Genomic DNA, 20,505 nt, shown 5'->3' with positions numbered 1-20,505 from the left:
TCCAGGCTAGGGGTTGAATCGGAGCTGCAGCCGCTGGCCACGACCACAGCCACTGCAACGCCAGATCCAAGCCATGCCTGCAACCTAGACCACAGCTCACAGCAATGCCGGATCCTTTACCCACTGAGTGAGGCCGGGGATTGAACCTGTGTCCTCATGGATCCTAGTCAGATTTGTTTCTGCTGTGCCACAATGGAAACTCCAGGAGAGTTACTTCTGAGGCAGTGTGGAGTGGCGGGGATTGTGGCAAACTAGAAATCACATAACCCATCTGTGGGGTTGGCAGTACCACAAGGCAGAGTGGTTAGTGTGGCATAATGGTTAGTATGGTTAGTTTTGCATAGATCTTATGTCCAAAAAGGTGGAAATTCAGACTTTTTCAAAATCTCAAAATCATATTGAATGTATTATTTATTTTAAAATTTTTATTGAACTATAGTTGATTTACACTGTTCTGTTAGAAATCTAGACTTTTTACATGTGAAGTCACCACAGGTTTTCAAGTATTGGCAGCTCGTTAAATTTCCTTTAAAAAGCCGTGAAGGCCAAATGGAATATAATCTTGTTGTCATTTCTAGGTAAACTGTGATTTGAAAAAGCTGGAGTGAGCAAAGCAATACTTTTTCCTTTAATTGAGTTGGGAACCAGTTTTCTTCGATGAGCCACAGTTCCAAAACACCCCCAGTCTTTCCACCAAATATTTTGAAGCAATTTAAAAGCAAAAGTGAATGCCTCTTGGTTTGCCAGTTTTAACGTGGAAAGATATTACTTAAAAAAAGAAGCCCGTGATAATTTGATACTGGCTTGGCTTTCATCTTCCTCTTTTCTTTCTGCTCTGGCTCGAGTTGCATTCGTCCTTTTCATGTTTCTTATTATATATAAAAGGATGAGTGTGAGGACTCAGGAGTGACTGGTTCCAGAGTCTCCTTGGAACCATCAGAGCCTGAACATGAAGGTAGAAGAGGTTATACTTACAAGGAGCCAGGGAGGTGGGTACAGGGGAGGGGAGTGGCTGGGTTCTAGAAGGTACAGGGAGATAGCAAGGTTAAACCTGAGCCCTGGATGAGGCTGCTGGGCTCAATCAAGTCCCAGTTTGCTGCACTGGGACCTGGGCAAGGTGCTTGGGCTGTTTTGTTTTGTTTCTTTTTTGACGGCCCCATGGCATTTGGAGCTCCCGGGTCAGGGAACCTGTGCATAGCTGCCGCAACTCTGCATCTTTAACCCACTGTGCTGGGCTGGGGATCGAACCTGCATCCCATGGCCCCAGAGACACTGCCAATCCCCTCGCACCACAGTGAGAACTCCTGCTTGGGCTTTTTAGTGCCTCCCTTTTATCACAGGGAAATAGAAATGATGCTGCCTGCCTCGGGGTAAATAACCTGGAAGCCCAGGGCCTGGCAGGTAGGAAAAGCTCAGTCAGTGGCTACTGGTTATTATAAGTGAATTCACTTTTTTGGGTCCGTGTGGCTGAGGGGTGGGGTGAGGTGGCTTTTGAGTGAAGCTTTTCTGATACCTGCCCAGGCTCAGAGGGGTAGAGGGTGATCCCGAAGTAACCTGCAAGACTTGTGCGCCTGAATTCTCTAAGACGGAGAGGCTCTGATAGCTTCCAGCAGGAGTGCCTGCCGTCTTAACCTCTGGGAAGGTCTGGCCCCTTCCCTGAGTCGAGGGGCCCAGTTGGAGCTTTCTTTAAAGATGAGACAAAGAGGGAGTTCCCGTTGTGGTTTAGTGAGTTAAGAATCCAACTAGTAGCCATGAAAATGTGGGTTCAATCCCTGGCATCGCTCCGTGGGTTCAAGGATCTCCCATTGCCCTGAGCTGTGGTGTGGGTTGCAGACATGGCTCAGATCTGGCATTGCTGTGGCTGTGGTATAGGCCGGCAGCTACAGCTTTGATTTGACCCATAACCTGGGAACTTCCACATGCCACAGGTGCAGCCCTAAAAAGACCAATAAATAAATAAATAAAGCTAATACAACACTGTAAATCAACTATAACCAATAAAAAAATTAAAAAAAAAAAGAGCAGAAAAGTCTGTCTTCGGCTTCGCAGCCAGTTACTGGTGCCTTGGGAAGGAAACCAAGAGGAATTTAGGAAAAGGAAGAGGCTGACAAAGATAATAATAAAAAGTAACCAATGTTAATTCAGTGTCCTAGTCTTCTGGGCTTTGTACGGAGATGTCTCACATGTCACCACTATAAACATCTCTGGGGGGGGGGGCGGATACCGTTACCTCCATTTTATAGATGAGGAAACCAAAGTCTGGAAAGCGTATGTTCTAAGCTATGGGTCACACAGCTGGAAAGAGGAGCTGATTGGAACCAAGCTCTCTGATTACAAGACCTGCTGCAGTCTTCTGCCGTCCTGGGCTGCTCATGAAGGGGCAGCCCTCCACCCACGAGTCGGGAACGTGTCCACCAGTGATCTCGAACCCAATGGTCCAGTAGGGTAGCCACGAGTCACCTGTGGCTACATAAGTTTAACTTCATTAAAATTGGAAGTTTCCTTCTGCCGTTGCACTAGTCACATTTCACGTGTTCAGTCTGCCACGAGCACGCTGGGTCTACCGTGGCGGCCAGTGCAGAAATAGAACATTGTCAATGGCACAGAAAGTGTCGTCAGACAGAGCATGTCAGTTCATTTTATGTGAATGAAGCCTGGAATGGATATCAGGTATCATGCTTGTTTAATGAGATGGTAGAATTGGAATCCTGAGTGACTTTGGTAAATCTAAGAAACATTCTATTGGGGTTGTGAGGACTTGCCTCCTGGGAATAGAAGTATCTGACTCTCAAAGTCCAAGGTGAGGGAGGCCCAGGCAGCTGAGGTTGTCATGACAAGAAAGCAGGGGTTGTCATGACAGGTCTGCATCTGAGTCACCAGCCTGGCAGGGTGTCGAGAGGTGGAACAGACCAGGCGTTAAGAAGACACTGCCTGGCCTCAGGCAGGAAGTGCAATTTGATCTTCCAGCAGCCCCAGCCTTGATTTCAGCCTTGCTAATGTGCAGTGGCTGGTTTTGGCCATTACTGCTCAGAGAGAGGTTCTCAAAACCTGGGAAGGTTAAAAGAATTAGGATTGCTTGGCTGGTTTTCTTGGTCCAGATTCTGTCTCTATCTGGAGTTAATCCAGTCATCTGAAATCCTAACCACATCTAACTGGTTTACAACTTGATATTCTCTGCAAAGTGCACAATTATCTCCCAGAATTTTGTGAAAGAGCATTGGATTGGATTAGAATGCCTGGATTCTCATCCTAGCTTCATCACTTGGAAATTGTCCTTAACTGCCCCTGACCCTTGGTTTCCTTGAATGTGAAATAAGATATTAAACCTGTTGATTGAAGGCGAGTGCCAAGAGCGTGCCTGGCTCTCGTTGGTGCTATTTGGTCCAAAGTAGCAGCGAGCACATGAGTGGTCTTAGAAAGGGGGTGCATTTTCTGAGCCTTCAACTTAAGTGTAATTAATTTTGCAATTAATGATAAGAACTTTTATAATGGACCCTTTCAACCGACTCAAAAGTAGAGGGAATAAAACCACGAATGCCTGTGGGGAAGTTTAATTATAATACGTGCTGCGTATTGAGTGTCTACTGTGTGGCTGGATGCTTTGGAAGGCATAGCCTGAGTACGGACAGATTTAATTCTCCGAATAGCAAGAGGTAGGTGCCAGTTTAAGCACAGGGCATGGAAGCAACTTGTTTCGAGTTACCAGCAAGAATGTGGTAGAGTTTAGAGTCCAACCCAGGCAGTCTGGCCCCTGGCGTCCCAGACTTCATCCCCCTGCTGGGTCCTGGGAGAGCAGGCAGTATGGTTGGCGCCTGCGGGGGTTGGGACCATTGAGTGACAATGTCTGATGACCCCAACAGAGAATGGGCTCTGAGATAAGATCAAAGGGAATCTTCACTGACACTTAGAAAAATGTATGTAGTCATTCAAATTTTCCCCTCTTGATTTCTTAATACTTCTTATCCCCCAAAGAGTATGTTTGAGCTATTCAATATGACTTGATTTTCAAACTAGAGAAATGCTCAGATTTTTTCCTTCTGGGCCCAGATCTCTGGTTCTAGGCTAAACAGGAAGATCTGCCCTGGAATGTAGCTAATATAGAAAGACAGGAGAGTTACGTATCTTTTATACTGTCTAATACAGTTTTTAGAGTTGTATATTTTTTTCCAGAAAAGTATTCCTGTTTAAATTGGATTTTTGGCCAACCTATTTTACTGGAATGCCTTATTTTAATGTACGACTGATTCAAACATTCAAAAGCAAATGCATACCTAGGTGGTAGATTGCACAAACTAGACTTAGGATTTCTCTCCCCGCCCCCCCCCCTTTCACTTCTCGCTCTCTCTCTCCTCGCTTGTCTTTTTAAAAAACAAAATCTGCTGTTTGGCATTTCTTCCTCCCTTTATTCTTCGCCCCCTGTCTCCTTGGCCTGAGTTCTTTTTCGTAGCTGGATCTAACTTGCCCTCTGCCTGATTTATTTTGGCAATGCAGTTAAAATGGTTTCTTTTTTCCACAGAAAATGTGTTTTGATTTCTTCTTAGAAGAATAAGCTTTTGTTCTTCAAAGTTAAATAAATCAAATTGCTTTCAGCCTCCGAATGCCACTGCTTTGTCTTCATTATCACTGGTCTCTCGCTTTTTAAAAAAAGATGCTGTCCTAAGCATTCTCTGGCACATGTTTCTGAAGTAGCCACTCCTTTTTCCAGTTTATGGTAGTATCTTATTGAAAACATGGATTTGGTAAGTTTACAGAACAATATTTGTTACCAAAACAGAAATTCATTATGTTAGATATCTCTTTCTTAAGTAATTTTATTATTGAAGCTCTTCTATTCATTCTTATTTCAGTCATTTAGTTTAGTGATTAAAAGCTGAGTTTTACATGGACTTGGAGAACAGGCTTCTTGTTGCCAAGGGGGAGGGGGAAGGAGTGGGACGGACTGGGAATCTGGGGTTAACAGATGCAAACTATTGCACTTGGAATGGATAAGCAAGGAGATCCTGCTGTATAGCACAGGGAACTATATCTAGTTACTTGTGATGGAGCATGATAATGTGAGAAAAAGAATGTATGTATGTGTGACTGGATCACTTGGCTGTACAGTAGAAAATTAACAATACTGTAAACCAGCTATAATGGAAAAAATAAAAATCATTAGAAAAAGAGCAGAGTTTTAAACTGCTTAGGTTTAATTTTAACTGTGCCACTACCTACCGACGGCTTCTGGCAGTTACTTTACCCCTCCCAGCCTTGGGTTCTTCATCTTTCAAGTGCGGGCTGGGGTGGTATTGGATGTAAATGACCTAGAGTGCAGGTGTAGTTCTCAAAGCAGGCCTTAGCTTGGGGTTCGTATTAACTAAATAGTCACTGTTATCAGCAATTTCCCTCCCATTCTCGAGTCCTATTAATGTATTAGCCTATTTCTCAAGCATCCCCTTTAGATACTGTGACTCCCTTTTTACTTCCCAAGAACATTAGAGCTTTGGACTCTAAGGAGATCTTCAAAATAGACATTTGGCAAGTCCCTTGGGAATTTGAGTCATTTTCTTTGTGTTAAGAGGGCCTCAGAAATAACGGTGTGCCTCTTACTAGAAGTGGGGTCAGGATTAGTAAGGCAATTGAAACGTTTCGCAGCTTAAGTTCTTTGTATTGTACAGATCAGGAGGGTGTGTACGCTAAGAGGTGATGCGGATGCAATTTTCTACACTTGCCTCTGTTCCTGCTGTGCTGGGCTCTGCTCTGGGATTAAAGTCTCCTTTTGCCAAGACTTTCATGCATCATGCTCCCTCCCTCATCAGGTTCATGGCCCATCATACGGTCAGCTTTCCTGACCTTCCAGCCTCATTGCCGCCTCTAACGGTGGGGAGAGGCAAACTTGTCTCCCTTTTTCTTTTGGACTCTGGTGACAGTGCAGCACCGTGGCGGTCCCCCGGGGCCTCCACTGAGGACATGTTGCTTTATTTGCTGTCCTCTGCATGGCTCTTCTTTCATTAACTCTTCAGGGAAGGAGAGGATGATGAGAAACTTTAGGCGCCATGAGTTAATGGTTTTCTCCATAGTTTATATATATTTTTCAGGGCAAAAAGGTAACAGGTCCTTTTTTTTTTTTTTTAAGTAAAAGGATCTCAGATTTGATGGAAATTCAAATTCACTGGCCTTTATAAACAGAAACTGCACCTCGAATAGACATGGATAGGACCACCTGGCTTGATTTAGAAATGGCTGATGACATTTCTAAAGAGCAGTACCTTCTTTGATGCTTCTGTTGCTCTTCTGTGGAAAGCCAGTCCCATTGAGTGCCTCTTAAATAAGGAATTAGGGGGAGGTTAACAACAATCCTTGACCGTTGACCAGCTGTGCAAAGTATCAGCAGTAGAAATAGGCCGAAAAGGAGAGGAGCTGAATGAGGGACAGAAATTTAAACACAGTCCGATGAGTTATGGGTGATCGTCTCTGCACTTGATAGCAGAAGACCCAGGCTCAGAGGTATGGATTTTTTCCCAGATCCCTGACCTAAGTAGGGAGAGGGCTTGGGTGGAATGAAATCCACACTTTGTAGCCAACGTATTCAGTGGCTTTGAAGCTTAAGGGAGCTTTCCTTTTTCCAACAAAGAAGAGAAGCCTCATTCACGTCAGCCTGGAAACTCACGGCGGTGATCATGTCAGCCTTATCCACCTTCCAGCAGCTTGGCCTCCTATGGGGACCACCTGATGTCTTTTGGCTGCTAGAGCTGCGCCTGGATCAGTCCAGGTTTATGAGCTATTCTGTTTTCTTACAAGTAGACTATATCATTGACTTTGAGGTCTCAGAGGAGCTGTGATGGCTAGTGCAGGGTAATTCAAGTACAAGTTACATCTTTCGAAAGTATTTATTGAGCCCCTACTTTGTGCCAGGGCTTAGGGACGGAGCATTGTGAAACAGGGACACACAAGGGCCATGCTCTCACAGAGCTTCTATTGTAGTTTTTGCAGTCATTTTCTCCCCATGCCTCCTGGTCTCCTTGTTTTAGAATAAGGAGACTCCAGGACATTATGTACATTGTCCAAGGTCATGTGGATGGTTCATTCCAGACCTGGACTTGGGCTTCCTGATAGTTCCGTCCCTTCACTGCCTCTGAGGTCCTGGTTGTTACAAGTGTTTAAAATCGGAGGGTTTTTTGTTTTGTTTTGTTTTTTCAATTGAAAACCAAGACATGCACCCAATATAATAATCCAATAGCATAAAAGGCTGCAGGGTGAAAAATAAATCTTTTTAAAAGTATTTTTTTTTTATGAAAGTATAGTTGATTTACAATGTTTCTTCAGTTTCTGCTGTACAGCAAAGTGACCCAATCACACACACACGCAGTTCCGTGTGCTGTGCAGCAGGACCCTAATGCCCATCCATTCCAAATGTAATATCCAGCCACCCCAAACTCCTTGTCCATCCCACCCACCCCTCCTTCCTGGCAACCACAAGTCTGCTCTCCTGTGTGGTCTGTTTCTGTTTTGTAGATAGGATCATTTGTTCCATATGTTAGATTCCACAAGTAAGTGATATCATATGGTATTTGTCTTTCTGACTTACTTCACTTAGTACGAGAATTTCTGGTCACATCCATGTTGCTGCAAACGGCATTTTGTCCTTTTTATGGCTGCGTAGTATTCCATTGCATATATGTACCACATTTTAATCCATTCATCTAATGGACATTTAGGTTGTTTCCATGTCTTAGCTATTGTGAATCGTGCTGTGAGGAAAAAATAAGTTTAAAAAAAAAAAAGTCTTCACCCTACCTCCTTTGCACCCCACCTTGTCCCCTTGTCCCCCACCACACCCATATCATCTCCCAGCCCTCCTTGGGAGGGGACCATGGTTATCTGTGTCCTCTATATCCTTTCAGGATTAGTGTATGCATATACCTGCTTACACAGTGTATGCATATGTCTACAGGCCCCTCCTTTGTCCTTCCACAGATGACAGCTTAGATACTTGTCTGCACCCTGCTTTTTATTGGAGCTGATGATTGTTCTATTCCGTGGACTGTTTTTACTCTCCCACATTGAGGGAGCCAAGAGGAGTGAAAATGCTGGACCTAATTTAAAATGTCGTTATGTCCTGTTTGTTCTTTGTTGTTGGGCATGGTCGCTGAACATTTACGGTTTGGGTGGACCTAAAAACATACTCTGGGAGTTCCTGGCGTGGCTCAGCGGTTAATGAACCTGACTGGCGTACATGAGGATGCAAGTTTGATCCCTGGCCTCGATCAGTGGGTTAAGGATCTGGCGTTGCCGTGATGTAGGTAGGTCGCAGATGACGCTTGGATCTTGTGTTGCTGTGTCTGTGGCGTAGGCCTGAGACTACAGCTCCGATTAGACCCCTAGCCTGGGAACTTCCATATGCCGCAGGTGCGGCCCTAAAAAGATAGAATGACAATAAAATTAAATAAATAAATAAATAAAAACATACTCTGCTGTCATGCTGTGATGCTCTTAGTTATTCTTCCACAGCCTTGCTCTCTGTACAGAAGAGACTGAAATCTATTGGTCAGTATTCCCAGAATTTAGACAACATGTTTGGTTCTGTTCAGAACTGCCACCCAAGCTGGCTGTCTCCTCCCCCAGTTACCTCCCTCTGCATGGTCTGCTCCACGGCGCCTCCTCCAGGTTGACCAGAAGGTGACCTGCTGACCCCTCGGAGAGCTTATCTCTGCACCCCGTGGCTCTCTGTCTGCCCTGTGACCAGGCTGAGGAAAGAGGGCTATGACCTCTGCCCTTTTCACCACAGAAGCTGCAGCGTGGGTCGCTCTCAGAGGCTGTGGATGACCTAAAGGCACACCTGAGGGACTCCAGGAGGCAGAAAACAAAATGCTTTTGGAAATATTTTGGCCTAGAATGAGAAAGAAGAGGGCATTAATAGCTATAATCAAGGGGTTTTTTTATTATTTTTTCCTTCTTTTAAAAAAATATTTTGTGTTTATTTATTTATTAGCCATGCCCATGGCATGTGAAAATTCCCAGGCCAGGGTTTGAACCCATGCCACAGCAGTGACAACTCCAGATCCTTAATCCACTGAGCCACCAGGGAACGCCCAGGATTTTTATTTTTCTTAACTTGTAACTTGAGGCTTTGAACCTACTAACAAATAGCTTAGGAACAGTCCCTGTTTTCCATTAGTCGCCTGCTTTCTACACAGGACAGATTCTAGAATCAGACTCCTTATGCCCAAGTCCTGGCCTTTCACTTTTTAGCTGTGTGATCTTGGACAAGTGCTTTAGCCGCTGATGGCCTCAGCTTCTCCATCTGTAAAGTGGGCTTAGTAGTAGCAATACCACTGGCCTCGCGGGGATGTTATTCCCTGGCACTTTAGCAAGTGCTAAATAGGCAAGTGCTTGAAGTTATTACAACATGATATCAGACGAGACTGACCTGTTTAAACACTTAGCAAATAAAAGTGTGAAAAAATCAATGGGTTTTGACATTTCTTAATTTTCCTGAGGCAGGTTAGACATAATTTATATGATGTCATAGTTTTATTTATTCGATATGCAGCTAGAGGCTTACCAACAGTAGTCAGCTGGACTCTTGCTCTCAAGGCAGTAGAGGCAGTTGCCGAGACTGGCTCAGCAGGATGGGGCTGAAGAACGGGTGCTGTGAAACTTAAGGAAAAAAGTTAACATAAAACAAGACACGGAGACATTTATCTTAAGTAAAGGTGGGAAACGGGGGACTCAAGGTCTCAGGGACCAAGAGGGCAGCCTTAGGAAACCACACTGCTTTTATTGTGCTCTTTAGGATTACATCAAGTGAGAAGGGGGTTGCAGGTGCAGGATATAGGTTTTTTTAAAGTTATTTTAAAAGTCACATAGCTGGTTGCTGATTAAGCTTTTACTCTGACCTTTAGGCATTTAACAATCATTAGCATTGAGGAATCTTGGCATCAGCTATCTATGCATAGCATCTAGAGAATCACCATTGTGCTTCTGCAGATGGCGTGCCTATCTGCAGCAACCCAGCGTGCTTAAGTTTGCACCTTGGTTCTCCTTGCTAATGCATATCCTGCTAAGGACCCCTCATAAACCCCTTGGGGCCGTGGGGCTCCTCTTTTATTCTTAAGAGGAAGTATCATGCTATGCAGAGTGCCAATCTGCACAGGTCCAGTGTGCCTAGACCATTCAGCTGTCCAGTGTGCCTATGTCCTCATTCAGCTGACCCTATGAATAACTTATGCCTTTAGGTCTTTGTTCTTAAGCTTAAGTCACTTACCAGCACTGTGACTATTTTCCAAGCAGGAGGATGGGGGAAAGTAAAGCAGGACAAGATGGAGTCTTCAGCAAAGAGGCCAAGAAAATATTGTAGAAACATGTCTCGCCACAGGCAATATTTTACTTATTGCTTTTCCTTATTAGTAACAGGTGGGCCCATTCAGGGTCGTAAGGTATTTTACCTGCAGCTTGTGTACATGTTGCAACTCAGGTGTCTTGAGACTCATAGGGAACTGCTGGATTGCATTTAAATCACTTCCAGGAGAACACTTGTTCTTCCAGATACAGAATAACTTTTGACATCAATTACATTTTATTTGGAATAAAGTGCTCTGATCCTCAGCATCCCAAGAGCTGGTAAATCCCAAGCATCCAGCTGTGGTCACTTGGGAGACCAAACCCATTGTTGCTAACATAGAGGAACACGTGGTGATCGCTGTGATGCTGTAACTGAGTAAAGAGCAAACTTCAGACTTCCCATTAAGATCCAAACCTACTGTGAGAAAATTCAAAGCTACAAGCAGTGCGGACTTTCCCACTGGCGTTATTCAGTAAAAGAGCAGAGAAGTGCCGGCGACAGTCCCGTGCATGTCTCCGTGGTGACTGGAGTGGCGGAGCTGAGTGGGGGTGTCTGAGGGTCTTCCAGATGAAACTGCCTGGGGTGGAATCTGCTTTCCCATATTAACTCTGTGGTCTTGGGCAGGCTATTGAACCTGCAAGCCTCAGTTTCCTGTCTTTGACTCAGGGGGTTATTGGAAAGATGGAGTTACTGCATCTGGAGCGCTTGGCACGGCAGTGCCTGGTACGTGGAAGGCACTCTGCAAATGTCAGCCACTCTCGTGATGAATCAGATGGTCTTTTTCTTCCTTAACCCCCTGTTCTTTGAGGTCTTGGTGTGAACGGTCCATCATCTGTTTAGGCTTCTAGTTTCTTAAAACATGGCTCTAATTTTTTAAAGGGACCAGATGCTTTTTAATAAGGCACGCGTATGTCCTAATCAAAGCTGTATTGTGGCTTCTGTGCAACCTTAACATAATAATGGAGTTAGAGCTTTGTCTTTATCATTAGAATGGCATTGTAAGCCATAAACTCTAGAGAGGAAGAGGACCTCTTCCTTCCAGACAATTTTTTTCCGAGGTTCTTCATTTCTCTCCATCAGTCTTGTTTTATGATGAAATGGTCACACTTGGGATTTCTTTTCTTCTTCTTTTATGTAATTAGAGTACTTTTGAAAAATTGAAGTAGAGTTGATTTACAGAGTTGTATTTCTGGGGCACAGCAAAGAGATTCCATTCTTTTTAAAAATATTCTTTTCTATTATGATTTATCATAGGCTATTGAATCTAGTTTCCTGCACTAAACAGTAGAACCTTGTTGTTTGTTCATCCTATAAGTAATAGCTTACATCTGCTAAACCCCAGCCTCCCACCCTATCCCTCCCCCAAGCCTCGGCACTTCCCCTGGGCAACCTCAAGTCTGTGTTCTCTATGTCTGTGAGTCTGTTTCATAAATAGGTTCATTTGTGTCATATTTTAGATTCCACATAAAACACTTGGGATTTCTGAGTTGTCTTTTCAATGTAAGCAAGTTTGGCTTCACTTCCCCCAGCCTGAGCACTCACTAGTGTAAGACAATAATCACCAAATTCTCCCCCTACCCTCACCCCCTAAAAAGATAGGTCAGCCTTATTAAATGTGGGGGGGCCCTATGGCAATGGGAACTGGAGAATAATTCGTTTTCTCCCCCTCTGATCCATTGCTGCTAGATTTCTCTAGCATCTATGCCAGCTCCCTCCTGTTTTCTGACTGCTGTTTGCCCATACAGAAGGCACCTTTTAGCATTAAAAGCTGGTAAAGAAATACTATTTTACAGCATGTGTTTGGTTGTGACTATGGTCATACTCACAGCAATAGAATGGAAGGAGAAGAAATTTAACAATGTCGAATGCACCATGACACAGTTCCGGAAACAAGGCTACCGCTGGAAATTTACAGGCCGTACAGAATGTGGTATCTTCTTTCCTCTTGGTTGTCACCCCAGTAAGATAGGTATTTACCTGGAAATAGATAGCTGCTGTGCTGGTCAAATGCTCCCTGTTGTTAAGGGTGTGTTTGTGAAGAGCAAGAGCCCAGAGCTGTGAATCAGAGCTGGGGAGCTTTCGACAGAGCCCGAGAAAGGTTAACTTTCCTTTTTCTGCCTCATGTCTGGTGTGAGCGATCCAGACTTGAAGCAGCTGTTTGTATCTGTCCCTTCCGCTTTCAAAGACACTGTGCACAGTGCAGTTTTAATTAGCCAAGGAAGGCCGTACAAAGAAAGCCAGTGTGATTGGATGATGGTCATGAAAACAATAGCTAACTCGGAGAAGGGTCTGGTATTAAGCACTGCACATACATCATCTTATGCGAAACCCCCAACAACCTTAGGAGGGAACGCTGTAGGGAGGCCGAGGCTTCACAGCTAGTCAGAGGGTGTGGATGTGGGGACAGGCCAATAGCTCCGGATCCCTCCTTAGTAACCCAGCCCTCCGTCCTTCCTGCCCACTCCTGACCATTGGTCAAACTTGTGCAAAGAACACTGGGAATTTCTACTGCGTTGGAATGAAGAGTCTGACTGTGATGAAAGACCCCAGTCTGGGCCTGACATCCTTTGCTCTTGACCTTCTTGTTTTCCTTGATACAAAAAAAGTCCAGGTCTAAGAGAGCAGGTGATAAAGAGAGAGAGAGAGAGAGAGAGAGAGAAAGACATAAAAATAGTTGAATACCTATTTTCTAGATAATGGCCTAGTTTGCAGTATTACTGGGAAAAGTCTCTCATCTTTTTAAACTTTTTTTTTTCTTTTAGGACAATTTGTCTATTTTTCCAGCTCTGGCCTTTCTACTTTTTTCCCTGATAGTGTCTTCCACATTAATCAACCCAGTATTCAAATGAACTTATTCCCAGATTTGAGTTTGTTCAGTTTTTATGGTCCAAATTCATGGTTTAGCCGTGCAAGGTTGTGGCAATGCAGTACAGGGACTTAGTTATTCATTTATAATTAAGAATTTGGTTCATGCTGTTTTTTATTTTATTTTATGCTTTTTTTTTTTTTTTTTTAGGGCTGCAGGTGCAGCATATGGAAGTTCTCAGGCTAGCAGTCCAATCGGAGCTATTGCTGCCGGCCTACACCACAGCCACAGCAACACCAGATCTGAGCCACGTCTGTGACCTACACCACAGCTCAATCCCGGATCCTTAACCCACTGAGCAAGGCCAGGGATCAAACCCATATCCTCATGGATCTTCGTCCAGTTTGTTGCCACTGAGCCACGACTGGTTCATGCTATTTTAGAGGGCAGTTCCTTTTCAGCTAAAGGGGAAAGCGTCCTTTACCCACACATTTAGTTTGGGAAATCTCTCTCCCTCCTTCACACACACACACACACACACACACACACACACACACACCCATTGTGAGTATTATAACTGTCAGCAACAGTAAAGGATAACATGGATAATGTTAGACTACATGTCCTGAAGGATGAGATATTTGTAAAGATGTACTTGTCTGTAAAATAAGTACTTATTTGAATAATAAGTACAAAGTAATACTCCAGTAAAGACATCCTATTGACTTTTTGCTATTTCTTCATATTTCTGCAAGTTGATTTCATCTCTCTTTAGTGTTAATAGGCAAACACAGTCTGGGGAAACAAGAGATGGTTTTCTTCCTTAACCGGGGGTAGGTCGGCCTGCGTGGTGTGTATGCTGCAGTCTACACAGGCTGATGTAGCATTTTGCTCCTGTCCCGGGTCTTCAAAAGAGGAAAGTTAAAGGATATGTAACTGACTGTCGTCTAGATGAGACCATTGTGAACCACAGCACAAACCTTTGAAAAGTAGAAAACTATTTGCCGGGTTTACAAGGGGCTTCCTTTGTGATGTAAATATGGACATGGGCACAGACCTGTGAGTGGTTAGAAGAGCTTAAAAATACACTGCAGAGGAGTTCCCGTCGTGGCGCAGTGGTTAACGAATCCGACTAGGAACCATGAGGTTGCGGGTTCGGTCCCTGCCCTTGCTCAGTGGGTTAACGATCTGGCGTCCGTGAGCTGTGGTGAAGGTTGCAGATGCGGCTCGGATCCCGCGTTGCTGTGGCTCTGGCGTAGGCCGGTGGCTACAGCTCCAATTCAACCCCTAGCCTGGGAACCTCCATATGCCGCGGGAGCGGCCCAAGAAATAGCAACAACAACAACAACAAAAGACCAAAAAAAAAAAAACAAAAAAAAAACACTGCAGAGAAGTTCCCGCCGCGGGGCAGGCAGTTTGTTGGTTAATGAATCCGACTAGGAACCATGAGGTGGCGGGTTCAATCCCTGGCCTTGCTCAGTGGGTTAAGGATCCGGCATTGCCGTGAGCTGTGCTGTAGGTCGCAGACATGGCTCGGATCCCGAGTTGCTGTGGCTCTGGTGTAGGCCGGCAGCAACAGCTCCGATTGGACCCCTAGCCTGGGAACCTCCATACGCCACAGGAACGGCCCTAGAAAAGGCAAAAAAAAAAGACCAAAAAAAAAAAAATACACTGCAGAGCCTTCCAAGGTACAGTGAAGACCTAAGATTGCAGAGGCATCCTTCTTGCCCTGAGAAGTCCCAGCCTTTCTGCCCCATTCACTCAGTGGAGATGCAAGAGTTAGTGAAGTTTGGTGTGGCTTGGGAAAGACACCTTACCTGGCACCTACAAGGTGCCCTGTACTGAACACATTCATCCCATTGCTCCTTGCTTGACAGGATGTAGCTGAAGAGTTCAAGATCAGGTTCCCAAGCAGAAGTGGTACAGGTCTCTCAGGGAGGATCCCCTCCAGTCACCCCAGGAACTGCTGTTAACACAGACCGACCCCCTCTGTCTGCTGTGGTTCTCAAGTTCTGTTCTCTCTTGCTTTATAAAACCCTGATAAAGAGGTCCTTTGGAAATTGTGGCCATTAGATTTCCTTAGACTGAATGCTAAGAAGAAATGTGTCATGGGGGAAGGAATGCAGGGGGCTGGTTATGTGCTGTGGTGAGGACGCGTTACCGTTCTTGTGTGTTTTTAAATATTCAGGCAGGTTAATATGTGATATGATGCTTTTCTTTTATAAGCTCTACCTTTTTTTGTTTTCTCTTGCAGGAGTGACTATATTTGAAGAGTTCTAAGAGACTGAAAACTTACGACATATGAAGTTGCCTAGGGAATTATTTTTTTATCTTTTATACAATTTCTATGGTGGAGTCTGCAGGCATGTGGATGAAAGCTAAAAGGGACTATTGTTGCTATGCTGGATACAGAACTCAGTTTGCTTTGAAACAAGTTTTAGTTTGAAAAAAAAAAAAAAACTGATGAAAAATGTATTGCATTTCCAAGGAGAAAAAGAGCTCATTTTTATTTTTAAACCTTCCGCCCCGCCTCCCATCCCCTCTTCATGGCCTTGGTATACACACTGCAGTTTTTCCAGTATGATCTCTGTGTACAGTGGAACTATATAGTCTGAGCTAATGCTTGGGGTGTGTGTGTGTGTGTGTGTGTGTGTGTTTGTGTGTGTGTGTACACGTATGTCTGTGCGTCTGCTTCTGTTCCCCCAGCCCTTGGATCTCATTTTGCTACTGGTTGTAAGATCGTCTTACAGTTTTACTGTTACAGAAGATAAAAGGCGAGTCTTCAGTGGTGAGGGCTCTTGGAAGGTAACCTGGTCCGGCCCTGGGAGTTGATCACCCAAGAGAGCACTGAGTCAGAGGGAACTAGATGCTAGACTTTGGATTCAGAGACCAGACTTCAGCACTGATCTGTTGCCAGCATGCCACTCTTAGGTCACTTAGAAAATAGGAAGAGTTTTTCGGGGTGTTTTTTTTTGTTTGTTTTTTGTTTGGCTGTGCCCTTGGCATGCAAAAGTTCCCAGGCCAGAGATTGAACCCAAGCCACAGCAGCCACCCGAACCACAGCAAGTGACATTGCCAGATCTTTAGCCTGCTGAGCCACCAATGAACTCCCAGCTGGTTTGTTTTTTTAACTCGAGCTAAGTAAATCTTATTTTGCTATTGAATAAAGAGAGAAATGGCTTAAAGTCATTTAAAAAAAAAAATCTTGTTTTGACAACCCAAGGCCAAAACAAAACAAGAGAACCTCAACTTCTGGGGCAAATGGGCTGATACCTCCTCTGGTGTGTTTTCCTTGGTGTGTTTCCTGGTCTCCATCCTGTAACTAGTGCCTGTTATTTAAAGGCTTCTTGAGGGTTACTTTCCCCTGGAGGCGTGGAGCACCCGACTTTTTTTTTAAGCTTTACAGTTTACAAAACACCTGAAAGGACCCAGAGGCAAAAGTCATAGTACATTTATAGTGGATGCGGCCAAGGCTTAGAAGTCTGGTTTCAGAGTAAATCTCCAAGGCCTGCCTCATGTCAAGGTGGTTGTGCTGCCTTGGGCTCTTCCTTTATTTCAAAAAGAAAACACAATTCTCATTTGATTCCCCAAAATTGATCCCCATGAGAATGTACTTTAAAGTATTTACTGTAAATATTCTCCTTCTAGGAGTTCCCATTATTTCTCAGCCGTAACGAACCCGACTAGTACTCATGAGGTTTCGGGTTCGATCCCCAGCCTTGCTCAGTGGCTTTAGGATCCAGTGTTGCCGGGAGCTGTGGTGTAGGTCACAGATGTGGCTTGGATCTGGGGTTGTTGTGGCTGTGGCCTAGGCTAGCAGCTGCAGCTCCGATTCAAACCCTAGCCTGGGAACTTCCATATGTTGCGGGTGTGGCCCTGAAAAGAAAAAAATTCTCGTTCTTTTTCTGGTACCAGACTAAAAATTTCTCACCTTTTACATGAATGGTAGATTCAGTTTCATGTGACGTTTTGTTGACAGCTAATTAAAAGGTGTACATGTGTGTATGGTGTACACACAGTAGACTAGAGGAAGCCAAAACAGGAATAAATTTCACTGAGATCCAGAAAGTAGCAATGTAGGGGTTTTAGGGGTGTGTATCAGTGTATTTAATGTATGTGTAGTTTACTAACAGTTTTAGTTTTAAAAAAGAAGAATCATTTTTTGTTTTAAACACATTATTCCTGGAATTCCCATTGTGGCTCAGTGGGTTAAGAACCCGACTGGCATCCCTGAGGGTTCGGGTTCTATCCCTGACCTCTCTCAGTGGGTTAAGGATCCAGCATTGCCTCAAGCTGTGGTGGAGATCACAGATGCGGCTCGGATCCGGCATTGCTGTGGCTGTGGTGTAGGCCGGCAGCTGCAGCTCCGATTCCACCCCTAGCCTGGGAACCTCCATATGCCGCACATGTGGCCCTTTAAAAAAAAAAAAAAAGTAAAATAAATAAATAAATAAAAACATTATGCCCTCCAAATGGTGAGGGAGAGTGTAAGATATTCTTCAGCTTTAATTAATTTTTAATTTTATTCAGGTCAGAGCACTTTCTTTTTATAGCAATACAACAGGCGAGAGAATACTCAGAAATATTTAAAACTGTATTTATACCAAGAGTACGTTTTAAGTATTTTCTAATACTTGAGCAGTTGTCCGGCTGGCTTTCAAACATGCCAAAAGTTAAGCATTCTGTATTTTTCAACACATATGCTTTTTACAGGTTTATATTCTCTAATAAGAATTCTTAAGTGTTCCCAAAGTAACTGATGTTTACAGGCCTTTTGTGGATTTCCTCCTTCTTCAGAGGTCTGGGGGACCTACGACAAAGTTACTCGATAAAACACTAACGGGGGACTAACTTCTGATGTAATAAGTGAGTTGGCCACCACCTTTATGTAAAAATTTGTAAAGGAACTTTTTCACCATTTTGAGTGTCAAACGTTATTTTTAACTGTCTGGTTTGTACTTCTATGACTTTTGTACTACCAAAGCTGCGTTCAAAATAAAAATGTTAAACACAGCGAGTTGTTGTTCAGTGATCCGATTGTTGATGCCCGGGGTACTGAGAGTACAGTTGTGGTTCGTAGAGTTGAGCAAGCTTAGTATCGCAGAGTCTGATGTCTTATGTCTGAATTGTCAAGTGATCCTTTGGCTGACTTTCCTCGCTGGATTCCAGCACCCCTCCCCCCCATAGAAATGCCACCCATATCTTCTGATGATTTTTTTTTTTTTAAGTTTGGAGCTGATTTTGGATGGATGGAACAGTTGCAGAAGCAGGACAAAGCGTTCTTGTATGCGCTTCACCCCACATCGCTTAATGGCAGCACCTTACATAACCGCAGAACAATGAGCACAAGGAATGAACGTCGGGAGAAGGCTGCGAATTAAGTCACATTATTCCCATCTCAACAATCACCCCAAGAACATCCTTGTTCTCTTCCAGGATCCCCCACTGCGTTTTGTTGTTGGCCGCAGTCTCCTCTGCTGTGTGATGGTCCTTCAGCCTTTTCTGGGTTTTCCTGATCTTCCCACGTTAGAGTGTTCTGCTCACTTGTGTTGTAAGGCGCCCCCTGCAGCTCGTGGGTCAGCTGTTCCTCCTGCTCAGGTTGGGGGTTTGCATTATGAAAAGCATGTCCTTCCCCGTTGCTCCCTGGTTTGGGGGGGGGATGACGTCGGTGTGTGTTACGAATGATGTCATCCTCACCATTTGGTCAAGGTGGGGGCCACCATCTCTCATTCTGGTCAAGTCACTATTTTTCCCCTGTAATGAAGACATATTTGAGGGGAGATAGTTTGAGATTAGGGACCTATCCCTATTTCTGCCTAAATGTTCATCCTTTAATTTTACCATCTGTATTCGTGTCTTAGGGCTCCCGGAAAAAAAATTACCAGAAATTGGGTGGCCTCAAACAACAGAAATGTCTTTTTCCACAGTTTTGGATGCCAGAAGCCTGAAGTTGAGGGGTCTACAGGGTCAGTCCTTCCACTCCCCACGGGAGAATCTGGTCCGTGCCCCCTCCTGCTGGTTGCTGGCAGCCCTTGGCCTCCTTGCTCTGTCACTGCTTCTCTCCAGCCTCTGTCTCTGTCCTCAACATGAGGTCCTTCCCTGGGTGTGAGCCTCTGTCCACCTGTCTTCTCATGGGGACACCAGTCATTGGGTTTAGGGCCCACTGCAATCCAGTATGACTTCATCTTAACTTGATTACATCTGCAAAGACCCTGATTCCAACTAAGATCATCTTCCCAGGAACCTGGAGTTCGGACTTCAAGCCATCTTTTTAGGGGACACAATTCAATCCAGACACCATCCACCGAGATCCCGCCTGCAGCTGTTTTCACTGTAAGAGAAGCTCTTTCAGATTGGTGCCTGAGTCTTTTCAAGGTGGTGCCTTCTTTATATTTCTTCTTTGTCCCTTCTCTTTCTTTTGCCCTTTCTTACTTTCTGGAACCATAAGATGTTTCCGGTTCATCTCATCTTGTATTTTCCTTGTCTTATCCTTGGAATCCACCACTAATCAAGGAGCTTTGGTTCCTTTTATTGGAGAATGCTGTTTAGGACTAAAGATCGGGGGCACTAGGTGTGCACATGGATACTGGGGTCTTACTGCTTCTGGGTGTGTGCGTGCACATGCGTGCACACACACACAACTAACCCATGCATACACACATCTTTATGTGTCTATCTTTAGAACACAAGCATGCATCATGACTGATGCCTCTGACCCCAGTCTAGCTCCATTGGGGTTCATGAGAACCTTCCCATTTCACTTCTCTGTAACTTTTCTCCTACAGTAAACTGGCTCCTTTTTTTTAAAATGATTTTTATTTTTTGCATTATAGTTGGTTTACAGTGTTCTGCCAATTTTCTGCTGTATAGCAAAGTGACCTAGTCACACATAGATACATACATTCTTTTTCTCACATTATCCATCATGCTCCATCATAAGTGACTAGATAGGCGTTCCCATTGTGGCGCAGTGGGTAACGAATCTGACTAGGAACCATGAGGTTGCGGGTTCGGTCCCTGCCCTTGCTCAGTGGGTTAACGATCTGGCAACGTGAGCTGTGGTGTAGGTTGCAGACGCGGCTCGGATACCGCGTAGGCCGGAGGCTACAGCTCCTATTTGATCCCTAGCCTGGGAACCTCCACATGCCGCGGGAGCAGCCCTAGAAATGGCAAAAAGACAAAAAAAAAAAAAAAAGATCAGATAAGTGACTAGATATAGTTCCCAAATGACTAGATATAGTTCCCACTGGCTCTTATTATCTACAATATTTTTACATGTGTCAACCCTAGCATACATATAAAGTATTTTGAATGTATGCCACCGGAGAAATTGATTTCTGATTGAGCACTGGCTTGTGTACTAGTTTTCCAGTTG

At 44.3% G+C, this 20,505-nt stretch overlaps 1 protein-coding gene across 1 annotated transcript in view; it reads left to right on the top strand.

Moving 5' to 3' along the window:
* RELL1 (RELT like 1) overlaps nucleotides 1-16,162 on the top strand; it is a 69,529-nt gene extending 53,367 nt beyond the window's left edge. Inside the window, exon 7 of the mRNA XM_047798578.1 lies at nucleotides 15,385-16,162. Coding sequence (XP_047654534.1) covers nucleotides 15,385-15,390 — 6 coding nt within the window. The 3' untranslated portion in view covers nucleotides 15,391-16,162. The remainder of the gene's footprint in view (nucleotides 1-15,384) is intronic.
* Nucleotides 16,163-20,505: the final 4,343 nt, after the last annotated feature.

This window comes from Phacochoerus africanus, chromosome 10 (assembly GCF_016906955.1).
Source record: "Phacochoerus africanus isolate WHEZ1 chromosome 10, ROS_Pafr_v1, whole genome shotgun sequence".
In the NCBI taxonomy this organism is placed as follows: Eukaryota; Metazoa; Chordata; class Mammalia; order Artiodactyla; family Suidae; genus Phacochoerus; species Phacochoerus africanus.
This window is presented reverse-complemented; position numbering and strand designations above follow the sequence as displayed.